General features: G+C 36.7%; 1 protein-coding gene across 1 annotated transcript in view; it reads left to right on the top strand.

Moving 5' to 3' along the window:
* Positions 1 to 9,537, top strand: part of LOC142349250 (UDP-N-acetylglucosamine transferase subunit ALG13-like) — a 61,198-nt gene extending 51,661 nt beyond the window's left edge. Inside the window, exon 3 of the mRNA XM_075400686.1 lies at positions 9,060 to 9,537. Within this exon, the coding sequence (XP_075256801.1) occupies positions 9,060 to 9,394 (335 nt within the window). The 3' untranslated portion in view covers positions 9,395 to 9,537. The remainder of the gene's footprint in view (positions 1 to 9,059) is intronic.
* Positions 9,538 to 14,867: the final 5,330 nt, after the last annotated feature.

Here is a 14,867-nt window from a genome sequence, read left to right as displayed (position 1 = left end):
GACATTATTCATTTCTGTATCAGTTAAGGAGTATACACCTTATCTACTCACTAAAAAATACTCCGTTGCTACTCATAATGACAACTTTTGTCCATTAAAGACTTGTCGCTACCACATTATTCTCATTTCATCCTCAGTGAAAGAGATACTAGAGAAAATGGAAAATTTGTCTTATGTTTATCAAACAGTTGATTGCTTGTACACACTCTATAAACATCAGTTCTTTGGTTCCATTATAGAAGAGTTGGGAGTGGTCTTTACTCAGTTAACCAGAGCGGTAGAGCACAACTTGGAGAATAAGTACGTGGAAAAAGTGCCCAGTATCTCCAAAAAACGATTGAGTAGAAAGAAGTTCAAGCGTCACCTTCTACGCGCTGAGCAAAGAAATGCGAGTACTCAAACCCTTGGATCATCTTTTCTAGATAGGGTGCATTCCCTTAGAAATTCAAAGTATGAGAGTGAACTTATAAAGATTGTTGATTGTTTGTTAGATGGACATGGTATAATTGATAATCCTCTTTTGTATCTTGAAATTAGAAAATAAATTATATAATTTCTTGCTTGTGATTTGTATTTACCTTTATAATTTAAATTAACTGATTGTTAAAAATCAACTTTTCAAAAACTTTTCTTACAAATCAAAAATTCAAACAACTTTTTTATTAAATATTGAAAAATTTTTCAACCTTTTCTCTTAAAAATCGAAAATTTTTTCAACAATTTCTGTTAAATATCGAGTTTTGAATTGAAAAAGTTTTCTTGAATGTCGAAAAAATTTTCAAAAACTGTCATTTAAAAACGCAAAAAATTTTCATTTTTCTTCATTTTACGGTATGATTTTGCGCAAATAAAAGATATTTTCTTTACACTTTAAAATGACAATTTTCGAACCTGTTTTGTTTCAATAAATATCAATTTTTGAAACAAAGATTTTTATTAAAAATTGAAAAAGTAATTCAGTTTTTTTCTTAAAAATCAATTTTTAAACGATCGTTTTTGTTAAGAAACAGAATTTTTATCAAATTGTTCTTAAAATTTTGACAAAAAAAATTGCTGTGTTTTTTTTTCAACATAGCTTGCATAGTGTTTGTAGTAAAGAAAAAGTTCAACTTAAAAAGAAATGAATTAAAACAAAAGTATAAATACACCACAAGTAATTCAAGTATAAAATTTACAATATCAGGTTCATTCAAAAAGAGTTCTCACAACGTGATCTGGCAAGTTTTGAATTTCATTGCCAAATGGACGGACTCTTTCAACAATTGCTGGCGGTTCTGTAGGTCGAACACTGATGGGAGTTATCGGAGCCTCATCAGTCAGTACAATGGGGTTGTGAGCTGTTCCGTCCTCTATGGAGGGGGTTGTCATTGACGGTGTAGTTGACATATCAGTCGAACCATAATATTGAGCTGGATCGAAGTTTTCCAGATCATTAAATGACCACGTGGTGCTAGTATCAACACTCAATTCGCTTTGTTCACTGCTGCCAGCATTGCTCACTATCCGGAGAAGGCTGTTTTGCGGTTCTGGACTGGATACTTGACTTGTCTCGGGTGTATTGAACCAGTTGTTGGGAATCTGTCCTTCCTCCCATGGAAATGTGTACTGAATGCTTCCAGCAACGTAGTTGTCGGGAAAATCTGTTCCGTTAACGTGAGGGTAGTGATGCCCACTGATCACAGCAACTTCGTGACCCATTGCGTGAGTTCCAAGCTGATTCTCCGTGATTGGAACCTGTCCCTGATGATATGTGTCAAACTGTTGTCGCTGGTGCTCAATAATGTGCCACACTGTGATAGGTAAGTTTAGAATTGACTCGTAGAGACCATTCGACAGGTCTCTGATGCTGATCCGAGCAGTCTCCTCTGTGAAAGAAACTGAGTAGAGAAGGCTGTTGTTCTGCACTGTAAATTCCATTTCTCAATGAGGTGAGATTAGATGAGAGTTTATAGTAGTTGAGACAGAGGTGATGTTGATTTTAGAGAATAGAAAGCAAGTGATGCCGGGAGAATTTTTGAGCTCTATATATACTAAACTCCAACCAATGAGAACAAAGTTTCCAAAAAGGGTAAAATTTAGCAGAAAAAGTGACGTTATTTTCCAGAAAAGGAAATGTCTCAGTTGTAAAGTTACCAAAGAAGGAATCAACTCATAGAAAATCTAACATTACTATCCGAAACCCGTAAGCTCAAAACTGAATAGTGACCAAAAAAGGTGCTTTTTACACGTGTTATCCTAGTTAACAGCCAAAGATGGATAAGTTAGAGGAAATGAGTTGACGTAATTGATCAAAAAAGGCAAGCTTTGATAAATTCTCTCCATCTCGTTAAATCTCAAATCGATCTCGGAAAATGTTCCAAATTTGGAACTAAATTTTTGTATATAAATGTTGGGGAGTCGTATTCCAAATCGTAGTCTTACCCCCTCTGCATTGTAGTCCTTGTAATAATGAAAGAACAGCGCACTCTGCAGAGATGAAGTAATTGTTACTGGTTCAGGAATTGGGATATAATTAGATTGAGACAAATTTCTGTAGTGTTCCATTATCTCTGGGACAGAATTCAATATGAAGAGCATTTCATACTTGTTGATGTGTAGTTCCGACGATAAATCGAAAGATTGTTTCGTTATGTAGTCATCATACTCGAATTTTTTTATAAAAAAGGTTGCATACTCAAATCCTTTACTAAACCGGATAATTCTGTTGTTTTGAGTAAAAACGTCCAAAAAATTGTAAAAGAAATAAGAGTCAACGTCAATTTCGTCTACTCTGTAAGCATCAGCGATTCCTTCCTTTCTTTTGTAAATTTTTTCCAAAAGTTGTAAGTGATTTTTGATCAACATTTTTCACAAATGAATACGGTATCAAGTAAAACTCTGTTAATATAAAAGAAAATTAAAATAGAAAAAGCAATGCATAAAATGAAATCGTTTATCTTGAGAATTAGATTTCTAAAGCTGAAGTCTGATTGGGTGGGAGGTTCTATTACAACAACATTAAGTTGTACAACGTAAACTTGTTCTTCAATAATAGATGGAAACTTTTTCTTGATCTCTCTCTTGTTGTGTTGGAAACACATTCATTCAATAGTTTCTATTTTCAGTAAAACTAAATTTGATCTCAGGCAGTAAATTTTATCAATATTTGAGATACAAAATTTTGGACTAAATTCATACAAAATACTAACAATTGTGAATTTTTAAAGAATAGTTTTCTTGTTGTGATTTCTTTGGGGAAATAATCTGTATGGAAAAATTCAAGTAAAGTTAAACAAATAAGAGTGAGAAGCAAATGAGAAAAAAATGTTTAGTTCGAATTTTTTGCCACGGAATGAATTTGTACTTTTAAACTGAAAGCTAGTTAATTATATGCAGAGCTGTCGCAATTAGAATCATAGCAATCTTCTAGAATGTTCTGACATGACGCCTGAATCTAAAAATAGAAATGACGTCATTTCCATATATGGAAGGGATGAGTCATCATCGAGTACCTCGAAGTTACATAGCAGCTTTTAATCATTATACTTTCTGTTTTTTCAGATTCAGTTGCTTCGCAATTTACCTGAATTTTACCCAATTCATCTTGAACTAACATAACAATGCCTGCTCTCGATAGAAATCTCCCAGTGAAATGCACAAAGTGTGAAAAAATGGTGGTGAAGAAAAATATGGCAAGACACAAACAGTCTTGTGATAGTGGGACTTTATCATGTCCCAAATGTCCCAATTACTATACTCAGAAGAAGGAAGACTTGAATTATCACCTTGCCAAGCATCATGCCCCGAAAGATTTAAAGCTTAGTACTGTGTGTACTCTGTGCTTGGAAGAGTTCCCAAGCTTTTATTCTCTTCAACAACACAAGAGGAGAAAGCATGGAACTTCGACAAAAGTTGGGACCAAGTCAAGTGAAAAGCTCAAAGAAGTCCTAGAATCGGAGGAGCTAGACCAGAACAACGAGCAATTGCAGCAGGAACTAAGTGCTTGTCAGCACTTCTTTGACGATACGGAAATGGAGAATGGGAGACATCGAGTGTTTAACTTCAAGTTGTCCAAGCTCGATCCCAATGAGATCAACGAGAAATTAACAGAAGTTTTCGAAAAATTAAATTGTGCTGCCAAAGTGAATCTAGCTCTTGGTTTTATCCTGCGCAATGTGGACACAGATGAGTATCGGTACTTTTATGCGCATGAGAACAACACTTTCTTTGAAAAATCTCATTTGCTCTGCTCAAAAGGAGACTTGGTCTCTCTCCAAGACAGATTAGAGGAAATGGATCTAGTGGAGACGTGCGCACAGGAGAGGGAAAATACAAAGTGGCGATTTGCTTTGACTACTAACGTAACAATATTCTGCGCTCTCCTAAAAAACATTCCAATGGGATGTATCGATGCTGTTCTTCCTGAACAGTTACTTAGACGACCGGATGTGAACTGTCTTGTCTCGAATGGTTACGGCGAGACCTACAAAGATTATCTTTGCCTGTTCAGAGCTATAGCTGTTCACTTGTACGGATCATCTGAGTTGGAAACGAATGCAGCAAATTTGTTTAGTGCTTTTCTTCATGAATCTGGGCATGATGCACTCAACTTCAGGGGAGTATCAATCGATCACCTCGTGTTTGTTGAAAATGCGATAAAGCATAACATCTTTATATATGATATTGATATAGAAGAAGGAGAATTTGTTGGAGAACTTGCGAGAAGAAGTGTTGAAATGTACGAAAAGAACATTAATTTACTGCGATACAACAACCATATATGCTACGTGGATGATATTAACACATTCTTTAAACGATTTCGTTGCCCCAGTTGTGATACATTTATAAAGTACGTAAGTAATTTCAACCGTCATGTAAAATCCTGCAAAGACAGAGTACAGCATATTTACCCAAAGAGTGCGTATGCTCTGCGAGAAACTTTGTTTGATAAACTCGACGCATTCGGAATTTCCTACAACGATGATCAAAAATTGTTCAAAAACTTGGCTATTTTTGACTTTGAATCTATCTGCGTTCCCACTGAAGAGCCAAAAGATACAAATACAACTACTTGGATTGGAAAACATGAACCAATATCTGTCTCCATTTCCTCCAACTTGATTGAAGAACCTGTGTTTCTTTGCGACAAAGACCCTAAGAACCTGATTGTTTCTTTTGTCGAAGCTCTTGAGGAGTTAGCTAACAAAAGTAAAACCGAAATGCAAACAAAATTTGCATCAATTCAAGAGATAATCAATAGCCGAGTTAAAGCCATCTTTGAAAAATTGAATGAAAGGAAAGGTCGAACAACTCCTGCATTTGATTTCGAAGATGAGTGTATTGAGGAGGAGGAGGAAGCTGATATGTCTACTCAGTTCCTACAAATGCAGAAAAATCAACTTTTGGACTTGCAACAACACTTTGAGCGTTATATCAACACATTACCTGTATTTGGATTCAATAGTGGAAAGTACGATTTAAATCTCATCAAATCCTACCTTCTACCTTATCTCATTCATAAACGGGATATTCAACCTACAGTTATCAAAAAGGCAAATCATTTTGTTTCCTTCAAGTTCGGTGACGTGCAGTTCCTTGACATTCTAAATTTCCTTGGAGGAGCTACATCTCTCGATTCATTCCTCAAAGCTTACAAGACCAGCGAGACTAAAGGTTTCTTCCCATATGAATGGTTCGATTCTCCAAATAAACTTGACGCACCTTTTCTACCCCCCTATGAATGTTTCTTCAGTAAGCTGAAGGATCACAACCCTTTGGAGAAAGAATTCACTGACTTCACTAAGTTGCTGAACAGTGGACTATCTCAACAAGAAGCTTTGAAAAAATTGAGACTGAAAGAAGTTCCTCCATCTGGAGTCGATAACTACAATTACTTGAAAGTGATTTGGGAGGAAGAGCAAATGTCTACATTTAGAGATTTTGTCAAGTGGTACAACAACAAGGATGTTGTTCCAACACTAGAAGCAATGCAAAAAATGATGGAATTTTATCACAACAAAGGAATCGACATGTTAAAACTCGGATGTACACTTCCCAATTTAGCAAACATTTGTCTTCACCAGTCAACAAACCACAAATTCTTCCCATTTGTTGAAAGTGACAAGGATTTACATGATAAAATACGCGAGGACATGACTGGTGGACCTTCTATTGTGTTCACAAGAAAGGCAGTAGTTGATCAAACCTTTATCAGGAATTCAGAAAATATTTGTAAATCTATCGTGGGTATTGATGCTAGTCAACTCTACCCTTTTTCAATGTGTCAAGAAATGCCAACAGGAATTTACACACGGTGGGAACTCGACACAAATTCTCAAAAGTTCAAAGCTCGAACCAATAAATTTCGAACATTTGAGAACATGGTCATGTCTTATCTCCAATCACAACGCCCGGAATGCATAATTGAAAGCTATTATACGACCGGGAAACAGAAAAAGATTGACTGTTTTAGCGTGGACGGTTTTTGTGCTCATTGCGACACAGTATTTGAAGCAATGGGTTGTTATTTCCATTTCTGCCCATGCCAAGAAGATCGAGCAAGCCTCTCGGAGGAGGAAATGCAGAGAGGAATCAGAAAAAGAGAACATGATGAATTGAGAAGAGACTATTTGAGAAACAAAGGATACAATATTGTTGAAGTCTGGGAGTGTAAATGGTGGGAACGTGTTAAAGAAGAGGAAGATGTTAGAAATCACGTGAGGAAGAACTTTCCCTTAAAACTACCTATGAAGCAAGAGTCTCTTTTAGCGAAAATAAGAGATGGGAAAATGTTTGGATATGTACAGTGCGATCTCGAAGTTCCAGACGGATTAAAGTACAAGTTCTCTAATTTTCCTCCTATTTTTAAGAACTTTAATGTCAGTCGAGCTGATATTGGAGAATATATGAGAGAGTATGCAATTGAAAACAACCTACTCAAACAACCTCAACGAATGTTGATTTCGAGCTTCAAGTTGGAAAATGGGACAATCATTACACCTTTACTCAACTTTTATCTCAGTCTTGGTCTGAAATGTACAAAGATTTATAGATTTGTACAATACACCCCCAAAAAATGCTTCAACAAATTTGTTCAGTCAGTGGTAGATGCTAGAAGAGCGGGTGATGAAAATTCTGACTCTAGCGTTGTGGCTGAGACAATGAAATTGTTGGGTAACAGCTCTTATGGGTATCAAATTATGGACAGAAGTAGACACACAGAGACCAAGTACCTGAATGATGAGAAGACGCACAAAGCAATCAATGGGAAAATGTTTAAGCGTCTGAACAATGTGTCAAAAGAAATTTACGAAGTTGAGCTTGCAAAATCAAAAATTGAGCATCGAGAACCTATAATAGTGGGATTCTTCATACTTCAGTACGCTAAATTACGTATGTTGGAGCTCTACTATAACTTCTTTGACAGATTTTGCGATGTGGATAAATTCGAAGAGTTAGAGATGGATACAGATTCTCTTTATTTAGCGCTAGCGCACGAGAACTTGTATGATTGTATTCGACCTGCTAAAAAGGAAGAATGGGAGACTTTGCGAGAAAAGGACTGTGATGATTCCTTCAGAGCAGATGCCTCACACAACTTTTTCCCTAGAACATGTTGTTCTAAACATAAGAAGCATGATAAACGGGAACCAGGTCTTTTCAAGGAAGAATTCAGATGCACCGAAATGATTTGTCTCTGCAGTAAAACCTATTGTTGCTACGATGCTAAGTCGGACAAGTACAAATTCAGTAGCAAAGGCCTGAACAAAAGAACTCTGGAAGAGACTGGAGATGGACCAATGGAAAAATATCGTCGAGTGATGGATGAAATTATCAACCTTACTTCGACAAATAGAGGGTTCAGAACAATAAACCATTGTGTTGCTACGTATGAGCAGACAAAGAAGGGACTGTCCTATTTCTACCCTAAGCGCATTGTTCAGTCTGACGGTATTCATACAGCACCACTCAACATATAACTTAAATGCTTTTACTATAGCACAATTCTTTAGTATTCTCTATTACATTTATACTGTGTCTGTAATTTTATACAATTTTAATTCATTTTTTTCTATCATTGAATTTTTTCCAATTAATGAGCGCGCAAAAGACATTTGTTACACAATTGATTCAAACAATTAGGGGAACAATCTTTGCAATTGACCTAAAATTTGTAAACAAAAATTCAACATGTCACATAATTACCCCTCAGATAACTAGGGTAATTGAAAACCCACGCCAATTAATTTCACATTTTAATATGACCTGAAATTTGTAAACAAAAATTCAACATGTCACATAATTGCCCCTCACATAATTACAGCAATTAATTACCCACGCCAATTCTATTGTTCTCACGTAATCACTTAATAACTACACAAATATTGATATTTTCCCCTCAAAATTTCAGCCAATCAGGAGCGTCTGCGAACCTACCCCCCACATCTGCACCGACTATACTACTAGCAAATGTACATGCACAAATACATACACAAAACCTATACCCTATCTTAATACATGGCGACACCTAATCTTAATACATGTCCGCGACTATAACTAATCTTAATACATGTCGGCGGCTATTACTAATCTTAATACATGTCGGCGGCTATAACTAATCTCAATACATGTCGGCGGCTATAACTAATCTTAATACATGGCGGCTATACCCAATCTTAATACATGGCGGCTATACCTAATCTTAATACATGGCGGCTATACCCAATCTTATTACATGGCGGCTATACCTAATCTTAATACATGGCGGCTATACCCAATCTTAATACATGGAGCCTAATCTTAATACATGCAACCTATACCCTATCTTAATACATTGAGACCGCTATACCTAATCTTAAAACATGCACATCCTAAAAAGGGGGTGAGGACCCCATTTCTTGGAAATCGACGCTATAACCAATCTTAATACATGGGGTCCTCACCCCCCCCCCCCCCGGGGACTATCACTCACTCTATTACTACTGTTTTCTGAGAACAGAACATGCTCTGTGAGCATGTTGATCATGCCCCACAATTGGAGCTGAAACACAATCGCATATAAAACTTGTAGTTTGTTATAGTAACCTGTGAGCTTTACGACTACCGCGATTCTATAATTGAGGACATTCAAAATTCAGATCTTATCATATCACACGCGGGAGCTGGAACCTGCTTAGAAGTGCTTAATAATCAAAAACCTCTCATTGTAGTTGTGAACGACACCTTAATGCATAACCATCAGGCAGAATTAGCCAACCAACTTACAAGAGATGGACATTGTTTAAGCTGTACACCTGAAACACTGATAGAGACGATGGAAAAATTGGATGAGAGTTTGCTTAAACCATTTGAACCAGGAAGACCTGAATTATTTGTGCAGTGTTTGAATAAATATTTCGGCATTGCTTCACAGTGATATTCAAAATCATGAAGTTATTTGGTTTTGTCATCTTGTTTTTAGAAGTAGACTGCTGTAATCTTTCACTGTTTATTTAATTTATATAGCCTATCTATAATTAGAATTTTATCTTATTTGAATTAACAAGAATTCAGAAATTGTATGCCTTTTTTCTGTGCAAGGGATTGTATTATGCAGTCAATTAGTTGCGCTGTTTGGTGTTTTCAAAAATCTCATTGACAAATTCTATGTACGGTAGTAGTAGTTGTCAATATTTACTTGGAAGGGTCGGTTTCAACCAAGGATAGACCCTGTTATGCCGTTTTTGGACCTGTTGCTCAAAAATGACATTTGGACACAACCAATGGGAATGCAACTGGTCGTATCTTCTGCCTAAAATTATGTTAAAAGTGACATTGTTCACTAAAATATTCTAGCCATGCATGAAAAGTGGACATTTCGGCTTCATACAAGGGGTGTAATTTCCGGAGCAGCATCAATGGGCCCTTGTTGGAAAAATTTGGGATTTTCATCTTAATCTTTTCAAGAATAACTAGCTCTATTTATGAAGACTTATTGCTAATTAGCCGTTTCCATCGGGATTTTCATCCGCTTGTTTGTATCCAATCAATCGTTTCTCGAGTTTTAACGTGAAAAGTTATGAGAAACATGAAAACATGATAACCATCTTCATTACATAAATTTTCTAATCAACATTTCGAGAGTGTTTTTTAATTTGCCGCACAGCGATAGCTGGTGCTTTTATTGGCCTTCTCTTGGATTCTTTACGGCTAGAAGTGGAGTATTGGTTTTCTTAAGGATTTATTTTTACCGGAGGTACTATTCGTTCAGACGGCATTTTGACCTAAAAGCGAAAGAGTAAAATTGCCGTGTGAACTATTTTTTTCTGAGCGAGGGAAGTTTTCTGATCATGCGATTTGACAAGTGATTGACTTTTCGACTTTGAAATGTTTTTTGACGGAATGCCGCATATATAACCATGTTTATCCGTTTTTGTCCAGCTGGCCCATTTTTTCTCTTTAAAATTTTTTTGTAGAAATATTTTTAAATAGAAGCTCTATTTATCTGTGAACCTCTGGAACTAATACCACAGTAACGCGCTTCAAATTATAGAGCACATATTTTCCAATTTTTAATTAATTTGTGGCCTTTTAAATTAATTTCATTTTTGAATCCTAAAGCGGATTTTTTTTTTACAAATTTCAGAAATCAGCGCATATGGCGATTTACCTTAATATTTCTTGCATTAAATGCCTCTTGATTACTTAAAGTATTTTTTAAGATTTGTCACTTGCTTAGTGTCTTTGTCTAATTTTTCTGAGTTTTTTTTGGATTTATTTACTAGAAAGTCTTTTTGTACACTCTCGGTGATCCTAATCTTCCTTAAATAATAATTGAAAGATTTCGCGGCGTTACGTATTTGAAAATCAGCAAAAAAAATTTATAAGTGCAATTTTGAAAAAATTTTTGACCACTTTTGCAAATTATTTTTTTCCACTCTTTGAACTATGTTTCTAATTTTAATCCATACAGGCGTATGAGTAGTAATAGAGGCTGCCTAGGGATACAACGGGGGGACGGACATTTACTGCAAAGTGAGATATTACAACGGGGTGGGACATTTTTACCTTTCTTTATCCATTACTGTCAAAAATCAAATCTTAATACTTGTAAAATCTTTTACCTATCTTTATACATTGCTGCGATAATTCAATGGTGACCAAAATGATTTGAAATCGCTATAGCCTATCTTAAAACATGTGGGTTACCCCCCCCCCCCCCCCCACCGGGCAGCTCCGTCCCTCTATATACTACTCGTATAGCTATAAAATCATGCTAAATGAAGAAATTTAATCATTTTTCTACTTATTTTTAAATTTGATTTCTAACGTTCAAAAATCAAGAACTAGTCTGTTTTTTCCATGTGTTTTTGTGTGTCCTGATGCTCCATATTCTAGCATATAACAGTCTATCTTGTTCCTGAGACCTATAGTTCTAATCAACTCTGCATTTATCAGTTGTCGAACAATAATGATGATAGCTTTTTTCTTAGTTTTTTTTGCTTGCAATTGATATCATTGGACATAGTGCGGCACTGAGAACTTGCCTGAAACGCCATTTAAACATTTTGATGCATAAATACCTTCTACGAATAATATTGTGCTCTTAGTCCTAAATTAAAACGCTTTTTTATGTTGGACTACTTTCCTTTGAATTGTTTTCTGTTTCTTGTGTCTTTTTAGTGATTAATTTGAAGATTTTTCAATTATTTTGCTGATCTACTTGTACAACATGGAAAATAAATCGAAGTTTCTCAATTTTTCATGTTGAATTTTTCGGGCAAATTTTTGTTTGTACTTTGAATTAATACTTTTGTTTTCTCTGCATTTGTGTTTTCTGCACGGAGATATTAGCTATTTAAAAAGCGAGTTCTTTCGGGGGATACAACTTCGAGTCGTTTCCGGAATTGTTGCCATGTTTTTTTTTCGTCAAGATTTTTGTTTCGACCATATGACCTCATAACCAATTTGAACCTGTTTTTGTTCATTCGTTCATGCAATTGCAACTGAAGTGCGTGCTTGCCGTCGTTTCTCACTCTTAGTAGAACGAGATTTTTTGTTCATTTGCGTGGTTAAATTTTTGGTCACACGCCACTTACCTCTCTGAAAAATGACTTCCTCACTTTGAAATTGACTTTTCTTTACTTTAATTCTTGGAGAAAGATCAAGTGAATGTATTTCACTCTAATTGAAGGATATTTGAGAGCAGCAATAAATTTGACAGATTCCTAATCAAAATGAAACATCTGAGCTTTTAATGAAAAGAATTTTATGGTCTGTTTCTTTCTCTATCTTTTTGAGACTGCAGATCTACGAAGCTATTGGGGCTAGTTTCTGGTAATCTGCCTGCTATGTTATTGATATTCATGTAGTTTTCATTTGCTTGCATTCAGTTCAAAATGAAACATGTAGGCAATTATGTTAATGAAGATAAAGTTCTAATTTTATCAGGAAAATTAATTTTGGCCCAATAAATAATTTTCTGCGTTTTAACTTCAGATAATGATGCAGTGAAATGGAGAAAGAAATATATTGGAGTAAAGATGTGGAAACTGATACAACACAAAACCGTAGAGCCAACAATCCAACGGTTACATGTAACAATGCTTCCCAGAATTTTACGCAACCTGCTCGGGCTCAGCAGTTGACTAAAATTGTCAACTCGCCATCAAATTTGAAGCCTAGAGCTAGTCCTGCATTGAGGACTTCATCTCCGATTCACAATCCTAAAGAAGATATTGGTGCGTTTATACCTCAGTCTTCATCTCACTACAATCCTCATCATGCAAGCAGTCAAAAGTTAGCTAATGATCGCAGAAACGCCAATTTTCAGTGCAATGCTAAAAAGAAACCAGGTAACATTAAAAGCTGCCCGCCCAAAGGCACAGCTATCAATTGGCAGGCTAACGAAATTTCAACTGAAACTCAGGGGTCGTCTTTTAAATCTTTGCGTAGTGAAGATAAGTTGAAATTAGCTTCATTAATTCAGGAACTGGCGACCTTAACTGAAGAGCATGACCTACTCAAAACATCTTTAGATAGACATACTGAAACTCACAGTTTGGAAAAAGTGGCTTTTCAGAAGGAAACTAGAAAACTGTACCAAGAGCGTGAAATGTTAATTCAGCAGCAACATGCTTTACAACAGAAATTAATCGCAACGGTCGAGGAGCTGGAACTCCTTAAAGGTCGTGAAACTTCAAGGTCATCGGTGTGTCTGCAAACATCGCCAAGACCTTCAGTCAAGGAGAGGTCTCAACAAGAGAACGCGCCAGCTTTGAACACAAGCTTAAATACTTCATCTGAGTTGAGTAATCGAAGCAATAGTAAAGATACATCTTCATCTAAACGTCGTGCCAAAAGCTCACAGAATGCTGTGAAAAGCAAAAGTGACAACAGTTGCGATAAAGTTGAAATATCAGTTCAAACTGAAACTGATGAACCCTTGAAGGATGTGACCTCTTCTGCTGAACCGAAATTGAAAAGCGAGCAAGACAGAGTAATCCTAAACCCTTACAACGATGTTGGGTTGCAACCGGTAGAGGTTCTAAGTAGAACTGAAGATTGTTTCTCAACTGCGGGTTCTAATTTGAGAAGCACTGAGATGCATCAAATGTCTGTCATTGAGAAGGAAACCTTAGCACTTAAAAAGAAGATCATCGAGCAGGAAAAGTTGCTAGCGCTTAAAAGAAAGCAAATTGATTTGCAGCATGAAATTCATAACCAAGAGGTGTCTGCTTTTAGAGCCAACAAAGCTGCGAGCGAGGATAACGTCAGGAACTGGGTTGATTCACTGCCTAATTCTCCGTACGGGGAAGAAGAATCCAGCAATCATAGAGAAAGAACCGATAACAGAACCCAGGATCTTACTGGTCCGAAGGTTACTTTTCAGGAAGAGGGAGATGCTAGTGAAGTGCATAAGAATGAGCTCCGGAGGATACGAAACGGTTCAAGATCGAATAGCAGGTCTCGGAGCATATCTCCCGACAAAAAGCGCCCTCCTAAAGAGAATGGGAAACCGCAAAGAAGAACTGGGGCCCAGAGATCATTGAGAGACCGAAGTAGCTCCATTGAATCGAGCCCTGACAACCAGGTTAACCGCAGGTCACAATTAAATGCCAAAAGAAGCGAAAGCCCAAATATGCCAGTACATAGCAACCATTCCAGTAGAAAACCAGATTTATTCTCTGGAAAGTATCAATCAGTGAAGCCAAAGGTGGACTCTCATTATAAACCTGTGAGGCAGGATTTGGAACTTCTGCCAAATGAGACAACAGATGACTTGCTGCTCGAAGCAGCTGGGAAATTAATGCATTGTCGGAAAATGATAGATCGAAGTGAGGGTCAAATTGACAGGTACCAATACACAAAGTATATGGAAGCTATGGAACGTAATAAGTTGCAGGAAAAAATGCCAATTGATAATCAGTTTGATCGGAAGTATAGAAGGAATCTTGCCTGTGAACGAAGTAATCGACTAATACGCAATGTGCAGCCTCAGAAAACTGACCACGCAACTGATAAGTTGCAACCTCTTTTCAAGTTAGTTGATTACATGGATGACAAAGTTGAGAAGCCGAGGAAGTTAAACACTGCAGCGGTAGAAAATATTGCAACATTTACTATGGAATACAGCCCTGAGCGTGACTTGCGCCCATCAAATAGATCTCAACGTTCAGCGTACAACTCAAGGCTTTCGAGGCCAACAAATAGAAATCGCAGCTCCAGTTTTGGTCGGTTGTCATCCAGAAGTCGAAGCCAGTCGAGATCACGGGACCTGGTTGCTAGGTCTGGTGGTCTCTTGAAGACGCATTTGGGTGGTAAGAAACCTGCAGTTGGAAATGGGGCAAAAAGTAAACCGATATATGGTAATATCAACACTTCAACTTTGACCTCGGAGCTTGACAGCG

Source organism: Convolutriloba macropyga, chromosome 11 (genome assembly GCF_964194025.1).
Source record: "Convolutriloba macropyga chromosome 11, txConMacr16.3, whole genome shotgun sequence".
Lineage (NCBI taxonomy): Eukaryota > Metazoa > Xenacoelomorpha > Acoela > Convolutidae > Convolutriloba > Convolutriloba macropyga.
This window is presented reverse-complemented; position numbering and strand designations above follow the sequence as displayed.